General features: G+C 39.6%; 1 protein-coding gene across 7 annotated transcripts in view; it reads left to right on the forward strand.

Annotated features, from left to right (window-relative positions):
* The window catches only part of GREB1L (GREB1 like retinoic acid receptor coactivator), a 128629-nt gene that overhangs the window by 71496 nt on the left and 30762 nt on the right, over positions 1-26371 (forward strand). For 5 of the 7 annotated variants that reach the window (XM_025147886.3, XM_046938202.1, XM_025147885.3 and 2 more), the window contains 9 exons: positions 6706-6882; positions 9570-9746; positions 11985-12122; positions 15451-15585; positions 17050-17187; positions 17515-17634; positions 19238-19375; positions 21047-21232; positions 25297-25623. In XM_025147886.3, the coding sequence (XP_025003654.1) occupies positions 6706-6882; positions 9570-9746; positions 11985-12122; positions 15451-15585; positions 17050-17187; positions 17515-17634; positions 19238-19375; positions 21047-21232; positions 25297-25623 (1536 nt within the window). Of the gene's footprint in view, positions 1-1224; positions 1390-6705; positions 6883-9569; positions 9747-11984; positions 12123-15450; positions 15586-17049; positions 17188-17514; positions 17635-19237; positions 19376-21046; positions 21233-25296; positions 25624-26371 lie in introns of those variants that run through there. The other 2 variants (XM_040688084.2, XM_046938201.1) reach the window with 2 other exon arrangements.

Raw genomic sequence — 26371 nt, forward strand, 5'->3', positions numbered from 1 at the left:
CATTGAATATTAGGAAATATTTATTCTCTGAAAGAGTGGTTAAGTGCTGGAATGGGCTGGGCTGCTCAGGGAGGTGACTGAGTCACTGTCTCTGGAGGTGTTCAAGATGTTTAGGTGTTGTGCTAAGGGACATGGTTTAGTGGGGAAATACTAGTGGTAGGTGGATGGTTGGACTAGATCTTAGAGGTCTTCTCCAACCTTGGTGATTCAGTGATTTGCACGAGATGCAACTGTTCCATCTTCATAAATGCTGCCTCTGCTCAGGACTGCTTCATTGCTGCCTGACATGGCGCCGCAAGGAGATGCTCGCTGACAAGAGCTCCCTGCATTGCAGTGTTTGCATATTGCTTATCACAAGGTTATGCCTAGTGATACTACATAGTTACATAGTGCGTGTGACTATATATTTATGTATTCATGTAATACTGTTGTCTTCAGTACATTCTGCAAGACCTTACATAGGCAGTTCTATGTTTTGATCTTTATCTAAGAGTCGTGTAGGGTCAGCGTACATTAGAAGTTTTCTATCTTACATTCTCCAAATTTTAGGATTGTATATTACTCTTTGTCAACTTAGCTGTTTTGAATTTACAGAATCTCTCTCTCTCTCCAATGTTTTCCATTTAAGAATACATTCCTTTTGTGTCTGGAAAATGAAATGAAAAAATACATATATTTTGGAGATTACTAATGATCTGTAGGAACAGTTTTATTTCTGCTTAAAGCCCCCAGGTTTGTTTGAAACATTCACTCTGCTAGTTGTATCTCAGTGAGGTATTAATCCGATAGCTCATCTTTCTTCTCATGAATATGCCCTTCCAGAGAATGAAGATACAATCGCTGTCATTGTTTACATTCCTTATCTTAGTTATTTAATTGCAAAGATAAATAACGTTAGGTAAATGTTAAAGAATACTGGTAGACTAATTGAAGTCACTGTAGCTGTTTGGATGCTTAATGCTCAGTTTAATACTGAGCATGTGCTTCATTGCTTATCCAAGAGCAGAATCTTGGTACCAGAGCCCGCAGTTCATAGCTCCTCTTGCTGTAAAACCCATCTCCCACGTTTTAGCACAGATGGGGTGAAATCTTTCTCCCTTTTAAGGTATTTGTACTGTTTGCTTTTCCTGAATTCAGGATTTATGCTGTTGTCGTCAGATGATGTTCTGTGACGACCTGTTCTTTTACTCAGATGGCTGAGCTGCCGGTCACATGCATGCAGAAAGCGCTCGCTGCCTTCTTTCATCGCTAAAAAACAAGCGCTTTGTGAGTGACGGTTTGTTGGATGCTCCTTCGCAGCTGGCCGTAATGGCACATCCCTTAACTCTCCTGTTAGCCTTTGGAAGGAGCAACTGCGTTTGTCATCGATGCTCACTATTAGCAGTAAATGTAAGGGCTTTGTAATCGAGGATTGCAGAGTTCGGAGGATTCATTTATTGTAACTTCCAGGAAAATAAGATTTTAAGGAAAAAAAAGTACTTCTCTGTTTTCATACAGGTACCTCAACCGCAACGAAATAATGCAGGGAACTGCTCTTAACAATTTGTTTGCTGTTGCTTTAAAGCGGACCGTTTCTAAGTTGTGGGATAGCATTTTATGCAAAACGTGGGAAGCACAACTGTGGCACCTTTCTTTTGTTAGAAAATGGCTCGGTTTACTCGTTGCTTTAAGAAGGGCCGGGGTAGTTTCTGAGGCAATTAGGTAAGCAGGTACTTAACACCTGATCAGTTACTGTGAAGTTACAATAGCAAGTGACAGTGACGGGTCATTCATATGTAATTCTCGGAAGCTAATTTCTTATGCAAATCCCTCATTTATTGCAGTTCAGCCAGGGGCTGGTACCCCACACTGAAACTGCTGCTTCCTATCGGTGGGGAAAGGGAAGACGTACGAAAAGCTTGAAACCGAAGAAGATTCCAGGGCTTCTGGGTGTCAGCAGTTGAGAAGATACGTTCTCATTTTCAAAACGATGGCGCTGAATTAACCTTAACACAGCGACGTTGAGAATGCAAATACACTGCTCGGAAACAACAACTAATGGATTTTCTTTCAAAGAAATGCAGATAATGCCTGTAAAAGCCATTCGCTATTCTTTCCGTGACTGCTCTTGATATTTGCAAATCCCCAATCAGAATACAAATGCCGGCTCTTTATTTAAGCAAAGCTGAGATCCTGTGGGAAGATGATTTTCTGTCATGGAGCAGCTCAGCTGTGTGCTCTTGCTTTTTACGACTGCACGGTGATAAGCAATTTCATAAAGAGAAGCTGATTTGTTTCAGGGGCTCATAGGTTCTGTCGTCTTCTTAGATGTCTATAAGAAGTACAGAGGTCGGTGGGACATTAACGTGCCATTCTTTTTCTTTAAGTCATGCGTTAGGGCTGCCCCGCATAAAAAATTAGGTGTTAACTTACAAACGGGTTATAAGTCTCAGCCATGAGATGCAAATAGATTTCACGTGGTCAGAATCTCATACGCGGGCAGCACAATTTATATGTGTGCGCAGAGATCCTCTTTTGTCTTTCCTAATGTGGAAACGGTTCTCCCTAGCAGATAATTAAATATCAATGCAGAATCATGCAAAACAGAGGGGAAAAGAGGTCGGGGTCTCTGTGTTGCTTGCTTGCTGGTTCAAACGTAGCAGAGAAAGTGGTTAACCCCTCCCCCGTCTCCCTGTGGCCAATTACCTGTTTCCAAATAGCTATTTCTTGCATGGAATTTTCTCATTTAGTTTAAAAAAGCAGCTGAAATTAGAAGAGTGATTTACAGTCCCCGAAACCGAGGGGAAGGATGGTAATGACGGGCTCTTGAGCGAATAGCATCCCTGTGGTATTCCCTGTGCTGCTCCCTGTGCTGCCCCCTATCGCTGCCTGTGTCTTTAGGACGGCTCGTCCCTGCGGCACGGGGAGCCGGGGGGACTGCTTTCAGTGTCGGTGCTGCTGTTAATCTGTCTGCTCCCCAGGAAAACGAGATTGATGCAATAGCCTGGATGTCCCGCTGCCCGTCTGTCAGGGGGATGGTAGCTGCTTTCGGCCGCTTCGGGCTGAAATGTAGAGAGCCTAGTATCAGCAAGATCTGTAAAGTTCAGGAGCTTGTCAGGTGACATCGAAGCCCCCAGACTAGTGTCCCCTGGGGCAGAAAAGTAGTTATATCTCCCCTTTCACACAGCCCAAACATTACAGAGGCATGTGCTGGCCAGCTGATCTACACATACATTCCTCTGATGCAGAGATGTCGCCAGCTGAGGCAGACAAAGATGCAGGAGGAGATTGCACAGGGAGGAAGAAGGAGGTTGTAGAAGGGATCTGAGAGAACTTTGGATGGAGGACGAGATGATATGGGGGCAAATGTTACATATTATTTGGAAGTTGGGCAGGAGTATATGTAGAGTACTGGTACAACGCTTCATCTCACTGGGACATCCAAACCTTCAAGCATCCAGAAAAGCTCAGAGTTTCATGTATGATGTTGAATCATCAAATGGCTTGGGTTGGAAGGGACCTTAAAGCCCCCCCAGTCCCACCCCATGCCGTGGGCAGGGCTGCCCCCCAGCAGCTCAGCTGCCCAGGGCCCCATCCAACCTGGCCTTGAGCGCCTCCAGGGATGGGGCACCACAGCTTCTCTGGGCAGCTGTGCCAGCGCCTCACCAACCTCTGAGCGAAGAATCTCCTCCTAACATCTGCTCTAAACCTTATTCTCTTTCAATTTAAAACTGGTACCTTTTGTACTATTGCTATATCCATCTGTCTGAATGTTGCATGTTGGAAAGCAAGTCCATAGTGAATGTGTTAAGTGTTGACAAGCAGAATCCTGCGTTCTCAGGTGTTGGAGTATTGCTATTGCCAACAGTTCATTCAATAGCCTCTTTCTAGACATTGTTTGTGCTTCTGGGCATTTCTTGAGAAAATCCTTTAAAGAGACAGGTTTAAATCTGTCTTGAAATCTTATCGCATTTGCTGTTTCGTAATCCTTATCTACAGATTTCCTGTTTGCCAACATTGTCAACAGTGGGTAATTTTTCTATGTTAAATCTAGATGTACGGTGGTATTTTCTAAGTATGTCAGATACTCAGATTTCACCGAATGCCCAAAATATTTCAGATCAATTTTGCAAATTCTGGGCATAATATCCAAAGGATGTAAACATTTGAGTAAGAAGAATGTGCTCTGAATTTAAGGGAGTTTTCATTTACTTATTTATCTGCAACTGTTTCTTCACAAATTATGCTAAAAAGTCTAGATAATACTTACCTGGGCACCTAGCCTTCCATTTTGATTAGGATTAATCCCAATGTTTTTGAGGAATACACCTTTAAAAGAGTCTTACATACTGTAATCCAACTTCATCTAACCATAAAATAAGTTGTTTTGCTTTAAATAGAGAGTTTCAATGTTTTCCCCCTAAAATGTAGGCTCCTTCTCATTGGTAAGCCATCATTAAAATTAATTGATCTGTAAACAAATAAAAAACTTCAGGCATTTAGTTTTAATTAATTGGTTGGAAGAAGGAATGTAAGAGGGCGAATTTGGTCTAGCTCTCAGCTTGAATGAGCTGTTGCTTCGGCTGAGCTAATTGAATTACTGAAGAAAATATTCAGCCAAGTACTGGCTCAGCAGACTGTGGGTGTAGGCGCAGGACTGAGCATGCATTGTATCATGTTTTCAGCAAGTTGCTGCTTGCCAGGGAGTTCAACAGCTGGCTGTAGGTATTCCGCTTCACACATGATCCTTGCTTGGTACAGTTTTGAGATAAAAACAAACGAAAAACAACATTAGGTTTCACTGTCCTTGCTGAAGTTTTAAGCTGTGTGTGTGCATAGTACATGAGAATACAGCCAAGTTAATAATACTCAAGGTGGCTGTGGGTTAAGCTACAAATCATTTCTTGATGTTTAGAGTCTTTCTCTAGTGGATGGTTTTTCTTTCTGATTTCTCTACCAGCTGTGGAGTGCTTGAAAAATATCTTCAGTCTAATTAATACACTTGTATTATATTACAATTATATTGTACTTACTTATAATACACTTGTATTATAATACAAGTAGGTTAAGTGTTAATAGGTATTTCAATAATTCCAAATTAAGTTTGATGTGTTTTTAGCAATAATGTCAAAACAGGATACATTATGGTGATACTTTATGTAGAAATATTGATTCATACAGATATGTACATGTCAACACATGCTACCATATTCCTATGGTTGTAGCAAAAGAGAGATGGTCAATGGATGACTGTGTAATGTCTTTAGACATCAGAGTCTTGTTCTTAGTAAGGGTTGGTGGTGCTTTCACTGACTTCTGCCTAGGGGAAATCAGGAAGCCCCATGTGATGGTATCCTTGCCCACAGAGGAAACCACATACCCATTGCTTCCTCTCACACCTGTCGCTTCCATATTTGAAAGTGGAAATCACTAAAGAAAAAGGTTTTGGGTGATTGTGATCCTTCAGGTTCAGTACTGAAGTTAATGGAAGAGTCTTTGAAAGTTGTTGGGAGTTTAATTAGGTTACAAGAATGTAACTTTGGAGCTGGCTTTCTTTTGAGTAAAATATTGGTCCAGGTGGACCTTCAAAGGTCCCACAATTGTTCTGCAATGTTGAAAACTCCAAAGCCATCTCATCCAGTCTTTCAAAAATCCTGAGCATGGCTGCCTAGTAGGTGGCTGCCAAGCCCATCGTGAGTCCTGAGCTCCCAAGGATGCTGCTGGGATGCTCAGCCACAGATCTGGGCTGCTTTTTGGTGTGTCCCAGCCTGCCGCCTACACGCTGCTCACTCCAGTCCCCCTTGCCCACATCACTGGCTTTACCCTTGTATTAACTAGCAGTACAAGAAGCAGTGTTATGTTCACACTGTGTTTGCGTTGTCTGTGCACAGGAAAAACAAACTGGAGACTTGAAGTCACGCAGCACTCAACTGGAGATTTACAGAAAGCGTGTTGTACAGCTCTAAAAACATGTCCAGCTAAGAGGTGTCTGAGTGAACTTCTGTAAAAAAAGAACTGAGGAGGAATGCTAAAAGCTTTCTGAAAAAACTCTGTCTAAGCTGACATGGTCGGTGTGGAGTTGATGAGAGCAAGCTTTTAATGAAGCAGTGAATTACCTCATTTTTCCTTGCTGGAATTATTAGAAGGCTTAACCCAGAGACAAGTTAAAATTTGATTTGAAAATATTATTCCTTTAATAGTATTAAACTTCAGTCGTCACTTTTTATCATACCTTCGTACTACTTAGTGGTGATTTTGTACCAGTGCCAGCCTGAGACAAGCAACAAAACCCAAACTGATTCCTATGAACTTAGACTGTAAGCTAAGATTTTGTAAAGAAGACAGTAATTCTTTGGGGTGTTTTAAGAGCTATTTTCTGCTATAAAATCACAAGTTTTCCTTCTCATTTTGAAAGCTTGTGGAAAAAATAACAGTTTCTGAGCTATTTAATATCTTGTCTTTACAGTCTTACTTCCCTTCTCTTCCTGAATGTTCAGGATTTCTTTAAAATAGTGTATTTATCTGCTGTCTTTGAACCCCTGAGCTAGTGGGTCTGATTAGATGCTGTATCATTTCCCCTTGAACAATATATACTAAAAAAAAACCTCAAGGCATCAGATTGCGATACCCCATTTGTTAATAGAACTGATAAAAAGAAATAATAATAATAATAATAAAAAATCTTTTAAAGATTTACCGTTTGTTTTGGTTTTATTTTATTTTTAGGTTTTTGTCAAGCAGGCAAGGATTTACGGTTAGTATCACTGTGCACGGAGCAAATTGATATCCCAGCAGGCTTCCTGTTAGTAGGAGCCAAGTCTCCAAACCTTCCTGAGCACATTCTGGTCTGCGCAGTCGACAAGCGGTTTTTGCCAGATGATCATGGAAAAAATGCACTTTTAGGTAAGAGGTTTTTTTTGTTTTTTTTAATTCGTACCATAACAATTCAGAGAAAAAGGTTGGTTCAGAATTATCTGAAGTCGTTTCAGCTGATGACCTTCTCTTAGAAATATGTAGAGAAGAGGCTTGTTTTTATTAAATTAAATCTATAGCTGAACCTGCCATAAAGGCCCATTTTGAAATAAGTCCCTGATTCCACAGTTAACCACAACTGAAGCTGGATGATTTCTGTGTGGGCTGAAAACAATTGTTTGCCTGGCAACGTGAACTATCCAAGCACTCTTTATTTCTGCTGATGCTTGCAGCACTTTCATTAAGAAAGAAATATGCTCATGCAGCTGTAGATGATGAGCTGTTTTTCTGTAGATTAATGGACAAATTCTGCTCTTCTCTCCATTAGGAACATAGTTTTCAATAGAAGCTCTGATGTCAATTTGGCTCTCAGAAACTACTACATAGATTTTGATAATACATTTACATCACTGGTTACATTTATGAGCTTGTACATTTTAATACAGGAATATTTCTTGGTCACTGGAGAAAGGCACCTGGATTTTCCTGCCTGGCTCACAACTGGTGCACATTTTAACAGAATAGTAAAAGCGATGTAATGTATTTTGGCACCTATACCATGTTTTGAATTTACATTCTCATTTGTCTCTCCAGTCACTGTGCTGCCTAGCATACATTCAGAAAGACCTTTCAACAGAGAAGAAATTACAGTGAAGCATAAATACCCCTTCTTAACCACACGGCTCAAATTCTGTTCCATTCTAGCAATATTTTAATAAATATTGAAGCACCTCCTCCTTGTACTTATGAGCTTTAATATTATTTTTCCCTTAAGCCTATTTAATATTCTATAAACCTTTGGACCTGTGGCAGAGATTCCACTGGGGAAAATTAGATGGGAGATGCTGTGTGATGTGTCCTTGCCGGGTATAGTTGGGGAAGTGAGGTCATGGGGGGGTACTCTGGTGTTTATTGCTATCCTCATAGGAACTGCTCCCCGGTGAACAGGGGAAATGTCAAGAATTGATCAATACAAGCTATCTGGTGCACAGAGTGCTGATGTTCAGTCTGATCAGATGTGGTAGTACTTGTCTTTGTGGGTAAGCTCCCCATCTCACACCCAGATCTTTGCATCAGTTAATTGTCTCTGATGTCATTTGATAATGAGCCTACTGACTCGCAGATGTGTTCTGGCATTGCTGATGTTACGTATTTAAATAACTGTAGCCGTGTAACTGGTACACAGAAATTGACTGAGTAACCCTGCGAGACCCTGAAAACTTTAGGCATGTGCCAATAGTTCCTATGGGTTCCAAGGGAGAAGGGAAGATCCAATTAGTTCCCAAGATAAATAAGGTGAAGAAGTCTACTTCATGGCATCTCTAGCAATATGATGGTAAAATACGATAATGAGGCATAATTATACTAAAGATAATTGCCAAATAAAGTAGACCTCTATGGAAAATGCATTTTGTTGGACTGACAGACTGAATATCTTTTTTATAAAACTGTGAGTTTAATGAGGTGAGTGTGGGAAACTTCTCTGAGGTGCGTAGCATTGTATCAATTAATGATAATAATGAAGGTGAAAAATTAGTTCTGTTGTAGGTCTTGATCTGAGAAATGAAAAAAAGAACACAAAACACAAAAACAAAAGTAAAGGATTTCCATGAGGTATTTATCAGCCCTGCTCCATTTTAAATCATTATTGATGTGCAGGAAAGAATACTAAGTATTTTTTCATTAAGGATTGAAAGCAGTTTGAAGATCAGTGGAGTGGTGAATAAGCCAAAGGAGTCTAATTGTTCAGCACTGGGTAATAAAGGAAGTGGATTTATTCAAGCAACAAGGATTTTAAGGCAGGCTTGTTTTAGAATATACTCTGTGCTTTGTTCTAGAAGATTTCAGACTGTTGCAGTCCATGTACAGTGCTGTCGTTGATTTCCAGTGCCATTCACAGCTATGGCAAGGGTGCGTGTATAAAGTCCTCAGTATAGACCCAGGCCCCCACACTCAACTCATCATTTCTTCCCATTTTATGAAACCACGTCAGAAACATTGCAGAAAAGTAGCTTTCTGCCTACCTTGCTCCTAAATATGTTACTTCTGTGAAAGCTTGCATAAGCTTATATAGCGGCCTTAAATGAGTGGGTTTAAGTCTTCAATATTAAAGATGCAAGGTCCACCTTACTTGGAGAGTACCTTGCACTAGTTATTAGGTTAATTTTAGCCACACAAAGTTGTTGTGCGTATCATGGATCAGTCACTATTTTGAGAGAGGGAAGGAAGCACTTGGCTTGGAACCCGTAGTTTTTAGGGTAGAAATGTGAAACAGAAATGAGAGACCTTACGGAAATTTCCTTGCTTGGCATCAGAGCTTCTCCCACCTTCACAAACAGTTCTTTGCTCTGCATGGAGTGGAACAGCGGTGGTAGAATTTTGGCCTAAGTTAGTATGACCCGAAAAGATGGAAGAGTTTCAGAAAGGTAAAGACTAAAATCTGCCTGTGTTTGGCTGCTGCCTGACACGTGTGCTGAGCAGCGCATCTATGGTAACTATCTGGCTGACGGCATCTAAGGCACTCTGAACTGGATGTGCAGGTAGGTTAAAGTGGCTTCGTTCCTAGCAGCTGTCACATGCTGTTCAATCTGTGTGTACCTTCTGCTTCATTCACGCAGGATTTTCTGGGAATTGTATAGGCTGTGGAGAAAGAGGATTTCGGTACTTCACAGAGTTCTCTAATCATATCAACCTGAAATTAACCACTCAGCCAAAGAAGCAGAAGCACTTAAAGTACTACCTAGTAAGAAGTTCCCAAGGTGTACTGTCAAAGGGACCTCTTATTTGCTGGAAAGGTAATTAAGATGCCCATTCACTTGGGGTTTTAATATTATATAAACGTGATGTCGAATGGAAAAATGAAAGTTGCTGCTGGAAATGTATACATTAAAAAGAAACTATTGAAAATGAATTTATTTTCTGATTGAAAGAAAAATTCTCTACGATTTCTTTGAAGTCTGGATTGTGCCAAAGAGATTTTTTTGAGTGTTATTAGTAAGCACGCAAACAGGAATTGTCTTCTTCCATCTCCCAGTGCTTCCACTGGGAGTGCTAAATCTATCCTTGAGATGTGCAGCCACCTAGGCAGAAGAAAAAAGATTCCTCTGTCTGGTAATTCTTTTCTGTACCTAAAACAAGGTGACTCACAGCCAGGGCTCTGGCACCGGCTTTACACTGATATTCATCTTAGCAGGTACAATTCAATCTGGCTAATGCCTGAGGATAGCCAGCACATCATTGTATTAAGAAAGCTCAGCTCACTGATGGTGAGGAAAGGAGATTATGCATACTCGTGCCATTCACTGGGTGTTTTATACATGGGCTTACCCTCTACCTCTGCAGTATTGTTAACAAATCTGCTAAAGAGATGACATTTGCAACCCAAAGGCAAGGCAAGGGGGTCTGGTAATTATGAATGCAGGATTTTTGAGCAAGAGCCATACAAAGTCTTGAGGAGAGAACAGTTTACCTACTCACTGCCTGCTAAGCTGGTATATATGCTGGCTGCCTATTTTCCTCAGCTGTGTTGTCACTCAGTAATGACAGTGTTCGATCTGGTGCCTGTTGTTCCAAAGTGGATGAGGAGAGGAGAAACTCCACAGGAGGACTGACACACATCTGAAGAGTCACATCCTCATGTGAATGGCAACAGGACACCAGAGAGATGATTATCACCAAACTGTATGAGTAATTATAGTACTGTATCAGTTTGTGGTTCAAAGGGGTCCTGTCTTCATCTGTTTTTCTTGACTACAAGTATAATTATCTACTACTTCAGAGTGGATGTGTTTTTCAGCATCATTTTTCACAAGAACTACTGAAATTTAATTTGGTAGTCTCTTTCTTAAGTTCTGAATACTGAGAAAGAAAACCTCATTCTACATTATTTTTCCATGAATTATGAAGGGGTTTGTCCATGCAATATAGTACAGTCTGATGCACTACTTAGCAGATTGTTTTGTTGGAACATTTTGTGCAGCCTGGCTATGTTCATATGCAAGACTATTGACAACAATTGCTTAATCTTTGCCTGGTTAGAAAGTGTAATCTGCAGTCACGTTTCATTTTGTTTCGTTGTATGTAGATTTTTTTCATCAGAGGCAATAATTAGGCTACTGGTATGCTGAGATACAAGGAAGGGAATGGAACTGGCTTTTGAATCCTTTCCCTGAACCCCCGATGTTCATGCTGTTGGGGTCGGTGTATGTCCTGGTACATACTGTCAGGGCTAGCACGCGTGAAAAGCTATTTTAAATCTTCTTTTCATCACAGATGTGATATGTGATGGTGTGGAAGAAGTAGATACAAGGCTAGCTTTTGGTTATGTGCTGACCGCGTGTGTTTTGAGAACCTACGAAAGTTTAGAAAATTGACTAAAAATGGACCTCATGGGCATTATTTTGATGGGCTCTACCTCTGTATTGATACCATCCATCTAGAAATCCTTCACCACTTATTTACATTAAAGCTCTAATCAGAAGAGAAGTGCTGTTGAACATCCCAATCTCCTCAAACAAAGCCTGATTAGATCTCGGTTTAAAAAAAAAAAATGATTAATATGAGATTTTAAAAGTTACTTTCTCTTCCTTCAACTAAGTTTTCATCCAGACAGATGTTTCCAGGGATGGGATGTCCCTGAAGATTTTCTGGATGCATACTAAGAATCTGAGTGTCAGCACAATTTTCCTTCTAAAGGGCAACATATGATGGTTTGTATAAGGGTTGCGCCACATAGCATTTCCTGGGATATGTCCAATACCTTCAAATCTCTTGCAGGCTGAGAGTTGAGGGCTCTTGCCATTTTGCAGCATCTGGTCTCTATTTGTCTGGCGCTCTCAGTGGCCCCTGGGGAGGTTTTCTTAATGAGAAGACAAAGTTGACTGAACTGCTTGAGCTGTATTTTCGTTGAATGCTGCCATTTGCCGCTGTTTGTTGTATGTGCTGTGTGTATGCTTTTAACATTTTGTCACCTTTCACCACTGTGTTGCTGAACTTTCTGGCTGGAAGGCAGGCCTTGTTAATATGTACTGTAGCTGCTTCGTTTGCAGAATGTAGAAGCAGGCAATCATCTGCTGCTAGCCTCTCTGCTAAACCAAATTCTGCGGTGTCACCGTCCACGACCCCAGAGGGTGGATCAGCTAATGGATACAAATCAGGGTTCACTCAGACAGGTAGGAGCTGAAAGTGCTATAAAGATAACCATTGGGGTGGTAAGTTACCTCAGATATTGTTGGTTTAGAGATGCCATAAACAAGTGAGTATTTACTTTGAGCCATGTCTAGATTACAGCTGGGAGGTTACCTTTTGGAATTTGCTGTGGGAGAGATTAAGAGCCAGATGAGGTTGAAGACGAACTTGTTCTTCATAAGAGCAGTCAATTAAAAAGCATTAACTGGTCTTTCGTTTAATTTATTTGATTCTTTGTTTCCCTGTATTTGCTTCATTTTGTGGATCTCAAAATATTTGAATTATACATTTATAGCATTTATAGCAAGGTCTTTACTTAGTGTATATAGACTAGGATATTTACCGAGAACTGGAAAGAAGATTCTCCTTTGGGGCTGAGCAGGACAGTTCTTATTTATTTATTTGCTTATTTATTTATTTCCACATGGGTAAAAGTGAAAATTAAACCATTTCCTCTTACAAATACAGGCTTTTTTAATGTTATGTGAGCTCTAGTACGTGTCTCATATGTGCTTTCCAGTTCTAAAACGCAATTAAGGACATACTTGACTGAGGAGAAACAGTCAAAATCAAATGGACGTTGGCTGACAAAGAAGCAGCATCGTAAATTAATTTATTTCTCACAAATAGCTGAAGAGCTTCTCTTTGACCTTTGTTTTCTCATTGTTTCATTGCAGCTTTCTCTGTGTTGTTGTACGCTTTTATGTCCGTTTCTGCTATTTCTTGAAAAATTAAAAGCAGGAAAAAGCTTTCTGTTTGATGGTTGTAAGTGGCTGATACGGATGTGCCGCAATAGAAATCCCTTTAGCGGAGGATGAAATGCAGATGAAAAAACAAGCTTGTTCAAATAGAAAGAAAAGTAAAAAAAAAAAAAAATAATAAACTAATAATATTTTTTTTAAAAAGCTATAAGTGCATAACAAACAAAAACTGCACATAGGTCTTTTAATGGAACTGCAGTCACTAATCATATTGATTCAGAAAAACGCTTTCTCCAGGTAGTCAGCCCTTCTTCTGTTTAGCAGGCTGTGTGCTTTAGGCTTTTGTTAGAATGAAACGAGACTGTCATTCAAACACATCTGCATTTCACTGCATGATCCATTGGCTTCCAGAGACTGGCGTGAGAGCTGTGCAGATGCATGAGAACCTATTAATTTGAAATAACAAATGACACAATATTTAACGCAGCTTTGTCTTCTCTTGTACCTGCCAAGTTAATAGATACACCTTTTATGTACTGCTTTCTGCTTATCACTCACTGCCATTTTCAGTCTGCTTGGTTTTTCTGTGTCACTGTTTGTACTCTTAGGTCACAGTTGCCCCAGACCTTTTCATCTTGTTCTGGGTTATCTTCTAGTGAAGATAATGCCACATCCATACGTTTGAATTCCCAGTGGCCAGGAGAAGGGGGAAGGGCAGCTTTTTCCTCTGGTGTGAATTCTGACATATGTTGCCCATAAAGGTCTGGCTGTTAGTCTCCTTGGATTGCATAGCTACTTGCACTTCAGGTTGGATGGCATGTTGTTGGAAAATGGGAGTACTCATTAGCAGGTTGCTTTTTAAAATTGTTTTCAGTTTCTTGTTAACTCACCCATTTTTCCTTTAAACTTGTGTAAGTATTTCTGTCTTCTGCCTTTGTAAGGCATTAGCTAAGTCTCCATGTCCCAGAAGACACCTGTAGGCAGGCAGTCACGCTGAGTACTGTGCTGAAATTGTAATTCCATGGTAGAAATCAGAGCGCAGTAGCATACTGAAATATGCTGGTTAAACTTGACAGTGTGGTGTGGCCGTGACACTGTCCCTTTGTCAGAACAGCATGGGAAGATGCAGTTCCATGTCAAATGAGGTGTATTTTAATTGGCATTACAACAGTGGCTGAAACTTTGAACAGCATCAGGAACTCCATTTAGGCAGACACACAAGAGATAAAACTTCAGGTGTTTAAAGGATGGTAAACAACTAGAGACAAGGTTTTATGATAGAAAGATAAACTACTTTAATAAAAGGCAGTGCTGCAAGTCCTGCTTAGGTGTCAATGTGATGTTTATACGTATACCAGCCATCTGATTTCACACATAAAATGTCAAGAAAATGTATTAGAATTGAAAGGGTGGGAGAAAACAAACAAACTCAACAAAATGAGAAACCAGTGTTATCTCAGAAAGCCTCTGAGCTTGCAGTCTGGTGGCCATACAGCATTTGTCCTGTGAACGTGGACAAGGCTTTCTGCTGGAGCAACCCTATTGGCTCCTGTTTTCTCCCCATCTCAGTTGCTTGTCTGGCAAAACAAGCTCTCCTCCTCCCATCCTTCCTCGCCAAATGGCGTGTCGCCTGCAGGGGAATGTATTTGGCAGATCAAGTTGGTCTTTGCCTTCTGTTTTTTTTTGTTGTTTTTTTTTCTTCCCCTGGCAGTTTTACTAGGACATCTGTAGGTGAACTTAGCCTATTTCTTGCAAACAACCTTCTGCACAGATGTTGAGGTAATGTTCCTTCACCCTGGGAAGAAAAATTTGGATTTGCCACTGTGTTGGCGTCCCAGTGTTGAATTTTTCTTTGAAATAAATTGTGGGTATGAAATGCTTAATGTTAGCATGCAGAGAGCTTTGGAACCTGTTATGATTTACATTTTTATACTGGGCAAACTTGAGATTTTTTTTCTTATGCAAGTTATTGTTTTTTAGATTTTTTCCCTTAAGCATTTCTTATGCAGGGTTACACTTTTCGTAGCCTTATAGATAATAGGGCTGTAAGGCAATCTCCAGAGGTTATGTATTTGATTTTTTATGCCCTAAGTCAGGCTCGTCTTAGTCTGACAGAAGTTCTGTAACATGTTCTTGAAAGTCTCATGTGACAGAGATTCCAAAGCCTTTTAGGCAGCTTATTCCAAGTGCCCATTCACTGTGCTTGCTGGGGACAAGTCGCACCAACACTTTGCCTTAGCTTTCTCATCTGTAACACAGGATAAATGTGTTTACTTGCTTATCTCACAGGTGTGTTTTAAGGAGCAGTTTTGAGAGCAGACTCTTTCTGTGGTTAAAATATTTTTCAGCTGGTATGTGAAGGCCGAGTATTCTGAAAGAGACCTATTATGGGTTTAGTATATTATTAGATTCTACAGAAATGCCTGGTAAATGTTTGTTACAACTCCTGTAAGATATCTTTAAATGATTTTTTAAGTGTAAAATTGTTTGCATTATTTGCAAAGGTGTATAGATAAACGTATATGCATGGTTGTGCTCATATAGTACAAAACATAAATACTGATATGTATAGTTTTCAATTATTACTTAGTTACACACCTTCTTTTCTCAGATTCTTCAGTGTTCAGTCCAGCAAAATCATCTTCTGCTATTAACTTAAGTGGAACTCAAGACCTGTCTCGGAACAAGAACATTGTGAAACCTTTGGCTTTGTCGGTGCAGCTCGTAGGAAAGACATTTGCTTCAGGTAGCACTTTGCTTTCCAGGACAACTGAAAGCCAAGGGAATTATCTGCTTAGCAGCAAAGAAATAAAAAAATGATCCTAGAGATGGAAAAAGGAAAGGAGAACGTTCACTAGTATTTTCTAGAGTCCTCATGTTCTTCCAGTCCTCTGAATTGAGGTTATCCATGGCCATTACTGTCTCCAGACAGAGCCGCACTTTGGCTTTCAGATTTGACATTCGGATAGAAGTGCATATCATATCACTCTTGTACTTGCTCAGACATCTAAGAGAGTGGAAAAGTCATCTCTTGATACAACTGTGATTCTTGCCACAGTAACTGAGATCTGTGTGCTTTTCTCCTTTTGTAATGGGTATGGTTACTTCAGATGCATTTTGTGGAATGAAGTCTGACTTAAAGGAGGTTCATTATATGTGCTGTTTTAATTGATCACTTCTGTACTGTACGTTTAATAAATTAGAAGTCTCTACTGTGGCAATAAGACCCCTCATTTAGGTACTCTGTTGTGGTATTCTGATTATTTATTAATTTATCTAGTTAGCCCCTTAAACGATCAAAATTATCACAAGTAACATAAGGGAATATATTTTTTCCTTATTCAAGCATCTGTTTACTGGGTTCATATATGCATGTGGGCATTATGTTTTGTATATAATGCTTTATTTCTGCTAATTTATATACATACTACTGTATTGCTCCTAAGGAATATATTGCATTGCAGAAATCATTAACACAGTTTTGTGTAAAATACCAGCAAATTCAGCATTTAAGCATTCTAGTATATTATATCTTCAGTATACTAGTACTTCTCCCCTCTTTACTTGAGTAAGAGAATTCATCATGCAGGGGGAACTACTTCCCACCCTTTTCAACTTACTTCTGTGATTAAGCCAGATCTGTCCATACCAGATCATTGACATGGGAGTACAAACAGGGAGCTTGCAATGGGCAAGTGCTGTTACTCAGATTTTGAGAGGCATGGTTTGCCTCAGTAATGCTTAGGGCATGCTGCACAGCAAACTGTCATGTCTCCCATGCTAAGGCTTCAGATGAGGGTCCTGTAGTGACTTAATGCATAGGGCGTACGGATAACTGGGAGAAAAATAAGTGGATGTACCAGTGAGACATAGAAACCTTTATGAACTGAATTTACGGTGGGCACTTTTGAAAATTCTTGATGTCTGAAAAACATTTCACAAGGTTACTGGTGATTTTTTTCTTTCTGTGTAATCTTTTTATCCTGGAGAGGTTATTTTGGACTTTTTTTTCTTTTCTGCCTGGAAATGCAAATGTCTTGTTTCAACATTAAGATTTTGAAGCCTATGTCCAAATTATCCTCCGCTAAGTACTCTTCATGCTTTCAGTCAGGCATCTTGCCATATTCTTTCGTGTGTGCATGCTGCCGTATTGTTTTGCTTGTTTGTTTTCAAGATTGTCTCAAGCCACACTGTATTTTATTATACTCAGCTCCTCTTTCACTGCGTGCTGCTGATGTTGCTAATGGAAACGCTAATGGAGGAAGAAATAATGTATTGAGTTCTACAGTCTCTCGGCCAATGCCTCACTCGACCTCTCCTAGCCCTGCCTGTGCAGCTGGAGACCAAGGTAAAGAAAGCTCTGCTCTGAGTTCTTTTTAAGCTGCAATGGCTATTGGACCTGAAATTCAGGATTTGGGTCTTCTTTCCATCATGGCTGTTTCTGCAGTTCAGTCTTTACAGAGCCATTTGTTTTCTGGTGATGACAGCACTGTAGTTTTTAATAGAGATGGCAGCATTTCTAACGTTGTAGTCTGGCTTCTTGTAAGTCTAGGTGTAAATAGCAGGAGCCCTGTAGTGTGTAACAGCTCAACGCTACTGTGAAATAGAAATGTAGGCTGGAGTCAGGTCATTCAAAAGAATGCAGTTTAGAATTAGTTTTTGCTTTTCTTCACAGCATCAATGTCCAATTCTGGGCCACCAAAGAAACGTCATCGGGGATGGTCTCCTGGCTCCCCAGTACCTCCTCCTGGTTTAGTGGTACCTGTTCCTACGATTCGACCCTCAACTAGAACAGGTAAAACTCAAATGATACAGAGATCTCATTTGCGGAAAGCTGTACTCAGACAGACCAGCAGTCCTGTGCTGCTTCACGTAAGGATTGCACAGAAAATATCACTGAGCTTGCTGTTAGTAATTAAATACACCGTGGAGAGTTTTTCAGATGTCCCAGAAAACACACAGTTATCTGGTCTTTGTTTCCATAATCAAAGACAAGACAATGGGAAAGCAAAACTCCTGATCCTTCAAGAGGGAGAGGAAAGGAAGATGACAGTTACAAGGATCTAATGTTACCTAACTTCCCCAAATGTAACTCAGTTCTTTTGAAACAGTGCAGGTGTATGAATAAGTGAATATATTTGAAGGTTTTCAATTAGCCTTCTGCTTGAATACGGTGTCTCCATCTAGTGTGACATGCTGCTGAAACAGCACACTCGGTTCTTGTACAGGAAGGATGCATTTATGGAATTTTGGCCTAACACAGGATGCTGATATCCCCACTTTTGGTTAGAAGGAAAAGTCTGTGAGACCAAAAGGCCTATGTGTGGAAAAGCTCTAGGAGAGACATACGATATCACAATGTGAAATAGGATTAAGTGTATGCATGTGTGAGTCATCATCAATACACATCAGTACTACTTCATACACGACTACTAATAAAGCTGTTTACTATTTAAGGACTTTGCAGTTGCAGATGTCGGAATAGTTTATAAAGGGGAATGTGCAATTACTCATCTCTCTGTAGGGTGGGAGAATAAACACATAAGGAAAGGAAAAAAGCCCCAAACATTTGTTGTCATGTACAACCTATTTTTAATTCTGCTTCGGAAGACTTGGTTGAGAGATATTTTGGAATGTATTTTCAGAGGTATTTATCATGGGAAGAAGGGTGACATAGTAGAAAGGGCCATTTGAGCAGTTCTGCCTACTTGAGGACCTCCAGTCAATCACAGCTGTTTCCACAGCTAAAGCGTATGCGTGCATACATTCATTCATGCTGCCTCTGATGTTTTTCTGCAGATAGCATTGTTTGAAAAAGCTGTTAGGAACAACCAAAAGAAGCCCCAGGAACTTCTGAAGCAGGCCTCACACTGAAAGCTGATAACATATGACAGAATTTTGCACTTTGTTTCTTTTTACGTGTGAAAGCTACTTTTGCACCTTCACGCACGAAGCCTAATTTTTATCCTTCTAACAACTGCTTTAAGGACATCTTTGAGATTTTGGCTTCTATTTTCTTGTCTACATGCGTTCTAGGTCCTAAGTCAGACCAGTTGCTTCCCTTTTACTGAAGGGTATTATTGAGAGGTGGCCTCTGCCTTAGAGATGGCCTCTTGGCTTAGTACTTGGCTTTGTTTGAAGATGCATATTCAAACCTGTGTTTTCCTCCCTCATTCCCACCAACAATACAGCGGCCAGAAAAGTTTTATTTTAGGGGTGGGGCTACAGGAGGGTGTAGCTTCTTAATTTAAATTACTTAAAGCTATAGCAGGAAATGCAGAGGCCTTTTGAATTTTATTACAGTTGGAGATCTGCAGTTATTTTTCTTATTTGTTCATATGGCCAAATCACAGTATGAGCCTTCTAGTAATGGAAGCTTCTCTTTTCTTTATTTATAGAGCCTCTTTTGTCAGTCCCAGTTCCTCAATCCATGTTAACTGGAATTTTACAGCCTCAACCCATCCCAGCAGGGGAGACTGTAATTGTTCCTGAAAACCTGCTGAATAACTCGGGAGTCAGACCAGTGATTCTGATAGGTAAGTTTTACACTGAGGAGTCAAATGCTGCATATTGAACAAATGCGTGTTCCCCTAGGAGAAAAGTGTTGCTTTTTTTTTTAGTTTCTTTTTGTTGCTTCTTGCATTCAGTACAGTATGTAGTCTTTCTGTCATGGACAGTTTGCTTTAGTTGCTCAACGCTTCAAATTTGAAGTTAGATTTCTGAGAGAACTTGATTTGCAAACAGGTCATGACCTCTGGCCAAGCTGAAATTTTGTACAAATGACATTTTTGTAAAATCCAAGAATAGAAAAATTTCCATATAATGGAAATAGCTTTCCAGTGTAAACAACTTACCAAACAAGAAAGTATTTCCTGCAGCATTTATAGTCCAGATCTCAAAGCTCAAGAATTCCACATGAGAACCAGAAAATTGATGTGATCTGACTAATCTGAAGTGAACTGTACTAACTTTTTGTCTTTTATAGTCTATAATCACTGTAAGCAACTGAAAAAACAGATCAGACTTTTAAAATTCTTTAGCTGTATGAGTACATTGTTAACCCTTAGAAAGACATTGCTTTTACTGTGGAAGCGTGACTCATAATGTGAATATTCTTCTCAAGCTGAACAACAGAGGCATAAAATATAACAGAAATAGGTTGGCCAGGTCTGTGAAAATTTTGAGGATAGATTTTATTTTTAACTCTTCAAATCTCTTTCCAGTCCAGCACAGTACAGATCCTTATATAAAGTAACTTCAGTGTTAAAAGAAAGTGCCTGTCTGTGTAATCCATGGGGTAGTTTATCATTCATGAAGAAATGGAGAAGTTCTCAGAGTCCTCACCTGCACAGATAATCCTAATACGCACAATTTCAAAAGAATTAACAGGTCTATCTACACCACTAAAACCATCAAGGTTAGGGTTACACTTCTTTTGGTTTGTCTTGTTTTCTGGAAGCGTATTCTAAAGCTCTCGTGTGGTGCTTTAATGTTTTCAGAGAAACATTTCATTATTAAAGATGAGGTTGTCTGCAGTTATCAGATTAAGTGCAAATTGAATGCAGCCCTTAGGCTTTTGGAGAGTTGCCAATAGAGTCCTCAGCTAGGCTCAATGTTAGTGTCCCTGAGAAACAGAGTCCTATTAATAGAACAGAACCAGATGTACCCAAATGGATGGGTTTGGTAAAATCTGTGTGGAAATTTTTTTTTTTTTTTGAAAGGAAAACATTCTCAAGGAAAAGAAGGGAGCCTGTTCTCCTCATCTGATCTACCTGACAGAACACCATGTTTATTTGTTGATGCTTTATTAACCTGTTTATGAAAACAGAAAGAGAACATGGAAGAAAAGTGAAATTAATCAAGACAATACTGCAGCAGCTGAATCAATTCCACTGATACTGGTGCTGCTTTTGTAACATTAAGATCAATATTCTTTTGCGTCCATTGATTTTTGGGTTTTTTGCACACTGTATTATGGAGAATGTGTAGAAGGTCAGGGTAAGACCCAAGCAGATAATATTCTCATTTGTATTTGGATAGAAATAATAATTACCCTAATATGCAGTTGTCCATAGTTTTTGCAAATCTATGTGGTCCTTCAAGGTAACATTTAGGAGAAGTTTGGAAACGTCTCTACATTGTGCATGATTTCATGTAGAGACATATCTTGTGAATTTCTGGTTTTTGTTTTGTTTCTTTTATGAAAGGTTATGGCACTTTACCTTATTTCTATGGCAATGTTGGTGATATTGTTGTAAGTCCCTTGCTGGTGAATTGCTACAAGATTCCGCAGCTGGAAAACAAGGATTTGGAGCTCCTGGGTTTGACCAGCAGTCAGCTGCTAAGTGTGGAGAACATGATACTTCTAACTATCCAGTATCTTGTCCAACTAGGTAAGCAGTGTGTCCTAAATACTTCAGTATTTATTTTTTACTGCCCTTTTTCTCATTGCCTTCTTTATGATGTCTGCTTCAGTTTGCTATTTTTTTGTGCCTGGAAGAGGTAGGTGGCTCCATCTAGCGTGTGTGTGTGTGTGTTCGCTACTTTGAATATCGGGTTGAAGAAGAGAATTTTAGGGCTGATACCGCTTCTGCTCTCCATATGGGGATTGACCAGGTCACCTTTGTGAAAACTGATCTTCCTTTGCAATGCAGATAACTCATTTGCGTAGGGTATCAAACCATCAGTTACCACAGCTCTTTCTAAGGACACTTGGTCTGTTTTCTTTAGTTTTGTAACAAATGCTAGCAGATGTGTGATGGTCATCATTGTTTTGGTGACAGCACCGTTTACATGAAAACCACATTTGTTATTCAGATGAAGGCAAGTTGTTCAAAGAATATCTCATTCATGTAAATGTATTTGAAATGGATCCTTTGCAAATTTGAGAGCAAAGCAGGTTTTCTTTCTCTTACTACAGGTCCAGACATTTTTCCCTGCCTTAGATAACAATATAGTAGTCTCAACAGTAAGAAGTCAAAGAAATGATGCAGGACATCTTTAGGAAGCTTCTCACAGCAGTTTCTGTCTTAACTTTTGTGTTTGAAAAGATGCTCTTTATCATAGAGTAGTGTGAATTGACTTTTGTGCTTTTCCTGTACTAGATTCCTGTTAAAGCATCCGTAATACATAATGGTGTGAAATGTGCAGACGTTTCAAAAGAAGTGCAACTGGTGATTACCCTATAATTTGGAAAATAAATGTGCTCTGTGTCAGTTTAACCCGTGTGTTCTTACACTGTGCTGTTCTCTGTTGATGCAGTACTGTTACAGACAGGAAGAAGGCAATCTTCTGTGTTGTAATGCCCTAAGTGACCTGTTTGCTTTATTTATCGTTCTCTGCTGAGAAATACCCTTAATAGTCCATTGTATGCCAGGCTGGAATAGACAAAGTGTTTCTTCTTGTATTTCTCTTGCTGTCTTTTCAGTGGGCTTATATTTGTTATATGAGGTTTTTTAACCTCACTGGAAAGTTTGTAGAGTTTTCATTTTAAAACCAGCTGCCTCACACAGTTTTGGATTGATAGAGGCAGCTTGCAAACTTCCTTCGGAGAGACACGTGGCCAGCTGGTACAGCACTTCTGATTAGAAATATTTTTTTTTATTGAAGCCTATGGAATCAGTGAGCCCCATTCCATAAGTAAATCCTGCCTTAGTAGATGTTTCATCCGTCCTTGCTGCAAGCTAGAGGAAAGGCTTCTGGAGCTGAGCTGAGCTATGTCTAGTAAGCACCATGCCTTCGCAATAAAGAAATTCCTTTGTTAGCAGGTGTTGAGTTGGCTAGGTGCACAAAGCTGAGCAGTTTTCTACTTGGCCTTACGTGGAGATGGGCATTGGCACTGTGAGATGAAAGAAACATTCTGAAGAGTGTGGGGATCAAAACATGGCACTGGTTTTGATCTCGCTCTAAACTGAAAACTCTTGGAGTCCTGGCAGCTGCACTGAACTGTAGACTTTATCCAGTTTGTAAAATCAAAGCGGATTAAAGATGATTGGAGGGCAGCCATGTTCCAAAAGTTTTTAATGAGGAGAAAAGACAAACTGCACACATAAATAAACAGTTTATTCATGTGAGCCTCTTTCCTGAGAAAGGTCTAAAAAGCTTTTATTTCTTCTGGAGTGTATTCACAGACGCATATGATAAAGACAAAGATCTAAAGACAGAAGAATAACATGTCCTGAGCGTTGCCTAATTTTTTCATCTCATTGATCGTGCAAAATATTTGTGCATAAAACTGTATAGGAGTTCAGATCATATGTATATTATTTATGAAAGTTCTCCTTTTTGGTAATATATATATAGCCAAAACTATATACATAGGGCTGTGTGTATGTGTCAGAATTTGTTTCAGTCTCCCTGTGAGACCATGGCAACATTATTAATAGTAGTAAAATGCTGTTAAATTTTCTGCAACCAAGTGAATGATCTCACAGCAATGTTACAAATTACTGCAAAGTAAGCACATCTCTAATACTTTAATTTTGAACCTACTATGGAGGCAATTCCCAGTTAAGGCTATGATTGTAAGCCACAGTGTTGCTGTAAATAAATCCTGCTGACTGATGAAGGAATGACTTAAAAATGATCAGGAAATGTGTTGGATTTCAGTGACGTTTACTGTCTATTTCCTTTGCTTCATCATATGCAACCCTAAGGTCTGTGTTTGGGATTTTCAGCTGGAGATTTCTGGACTGTCTGTTAACTGCCAGTCTAGATTTATAAAATCATTCTTTCTCGGTTGAATCACTTTGACTGTGCTCTTGCTCAGTGCAAGAACAAGCCTCTGTATTCTGTGAAAGGGATATGCAGGCACCCAAACCTTGCGAGGTTATCCTAGCAGTGCCCCCAGCCTTAGATGGCTGGAGGACTATCTGGAGTACACAGTGAAGTGTGTGTTCCCAGAACTGGATGGCACTGAACTTAAACTGAAGATGCCTTTGAAAACATAACTACTTTAATAAGGTCTTTCTCAGATGTGAATTGTATATGGTATTATTCCTTAGCAGTTTCATTTTCTAAAGTCAAGATGATCCTTTGAGAACTTGTTTCTGTAGAGAGGCCTTCAATTTTTCCTTTCAGTTTAGAACATCTTTTTTGTTATGGTTGATACATTGTAGATGGAGGGTTTTTTTTCTGCAGAAAGTTATTCATTTGTCTATCAACTAACATTCACTTTTGCTACTTGGAGATTTTCAAAGATGATTCCTTATGAAGGAGAATATTTTTTTCCAAAAAAAGAGAATTATAATGAGAGAGTTATGTCCGTCTGTGCTCTTTAGGCCACAGTGTCCATGTGTTAAATGAGGTTCTTCAGAACTTTTCACTGTGCAGAAAAAAATGGAGGCAGGTTTGCATTCAGAAGTCTGTAGTTACTTCACCATGCTATGGTAGGCAACTGGTTGGTGACATTCTCCATATTTGCCTTCTCAAAAAGGCAGCATGACAACAGGCAGCAATATTTACATATCGTGTACTTGTGTTATTCACCCACTCCCTGCCCTGCTTCTGTCACAGCCTTTGTTTTCCTTTTTCACTACCCAATTTGCTTCTTGTCTTTGGCCCCGAAAGAAAACATACAAACAAAAAAAACAACATTTCACACATTGCTGGTATTTATCCCCCCCCTTTTTGTCACAGAAAAGCAAACTGCTGAAGTGTGAAGCTCTGTCTGCTTTTGCACAGACATGGGACCTTGGCAATTTAAAGTATGGTTACTTTTTGCTTTGCATTCATGAATATTTTTTAATCTGTTCCTGGATATCTCTGGCTATAAGATAAATCTTAGTGAGCAGAATGTTATTTAAAGCTGAGTGACTGATACTAAGATAGGATGACTTCTGTTTTCCAGTTGAAGTTTACAATATAATTCACAAGCTCTCAGGAATGTAAAGTTGTATGTACATATGCTTCTTAAATTTATGAGCTTGAAAATTTGGTATATTAAATTGTAAAAGAAGAGGTTAAGCATACTCATTTGCATCCAAGTTTAGTTTACTGGTATGAAAAATGAGGAAAACCAACATGAAGACCAGTGACAGGTTTTGTCATACTGCATGGCTGTGATTAGACTGCAAGGATGAGCATTTGCATTTTCTGCTGTAAAGACATATAGAGGCAATGTGATTAATCCTTCTGTTTCAGGCACTTGCTTCCCCTCCCCCTTGTTTGTGTCACCATTTGATGAGGGTAGAAAAGCTAAGAATAAAATGGAATACCTTGTTGACAAAATAAAATAAAGGGATGGTAAGAGAGAAAGTACAGAGGGAGAGAGGGGATTCTAATAAGGAAAAGCAAGACTATGTCATGCAGGTAGATATCCACTGAGTAGAGAGTGGGTTTTTACATTTAAAAATACAGTGAAGGAACTTCTCATGTCAAGACAGACAAGAGTTTATTTCTGCCTCATTAACATTTTGACATGAGATATTGTTCTTCTATTTGTTTGTTTTTAATGTAGGTCCTGACCAGATACCCCTGAGGGAAGAATTTGAGCAGATCATGCTGAAAGCTATGCAGGAGTTCACTCTGAGAGAGCGGTCCTTGCAGATGAGTGCACAGTGCATCTCTGTGTCACCAGCTCAACTCCCCTGGCTCGCTAGGTTAATTGCCAGCGTGTCTCGGGACCTCGTGCACGTGGTGGTTACCCAGAACTCTCTGGCAGAGGGCATCTCAGAGACACTGAGGACTCTCAATGAAATGAAACATCAGCAAAAGCTACCAGATTACGTAGTTGCCATTTGTGCATCAAAGCTAAGAGGAAATGAATTCTGCGTAGTAGTCCTGGGTAAGTACGGTTGCAGTACACTGAATGCATTTTGTCAATATATTGTTCCAGCTTTCAAATACGTTTTGTTCTTTTTATTCTCCTTTGTGTTGTTATACTGCATTGTCACAGTTCACTGTTCCTCCATCAAGACTTGGTGCACTGGTGTCCACAGGGACCTAGAAAAACAACTGTACAGTAGTGGTTACTACTCCTTGAGAGGCCTGAAACTTTAGTGTTTTTGAGGCAACCTTAGAATATATCTTGGAGTGATCTAGTGGCAAATTAGTCTGTCTTTCCCTCTTTCATGTAACAGCTGTGCCATCTTACATGGCAGTATTGATGGATCGCAGTCTTCTGCAGATCACTGTAAAGCATGATATTATTTTATCCTTTTTACTGTGTTGATTTTTAGATTCCTCACTGGTGATTGGCTGTGACATCTGTGTGTACATGTGTGTCTGGCTGGGAATGAATTTTGACTTGTCTTCTCTCCTTAGTAAGCTGATAAATTTTAAATTTCCCACAGTGAGGATAATTACTTTTTCATTTTTAACCAAAATCCTCCATTCCATCCAAGGTACAAACAGTTATTTTGCATATTATTTGTTACCCAAGGTGCAAACTTACGGGCAACAGCTGGCAAAGGATATGCTATACATATATCCAATTGTTCTGTCACTATCACAACTGTTTTGAGGCTTGTCTCCCAGTCAGTGGAGATCCATCACTGAAGATCAACATGCCTCTTAACTCTAGAACAAAAATA

Source organism: Gallus gallus, chromosome 2 (assembly GCF_016699485.2).
Source record: "Gallus gallus isolate bGalGal1 chromosome 2, bGalGal1.mat.broiler.GRCg7b, whole genome shotgun sequence".
Taxonomy (NCBI): domain Eukaryota; kingdom Metazoa; phylum Chordata; class Aves; order Galliformes; family Phasianidae; genus Gallus; species Gallus gallus.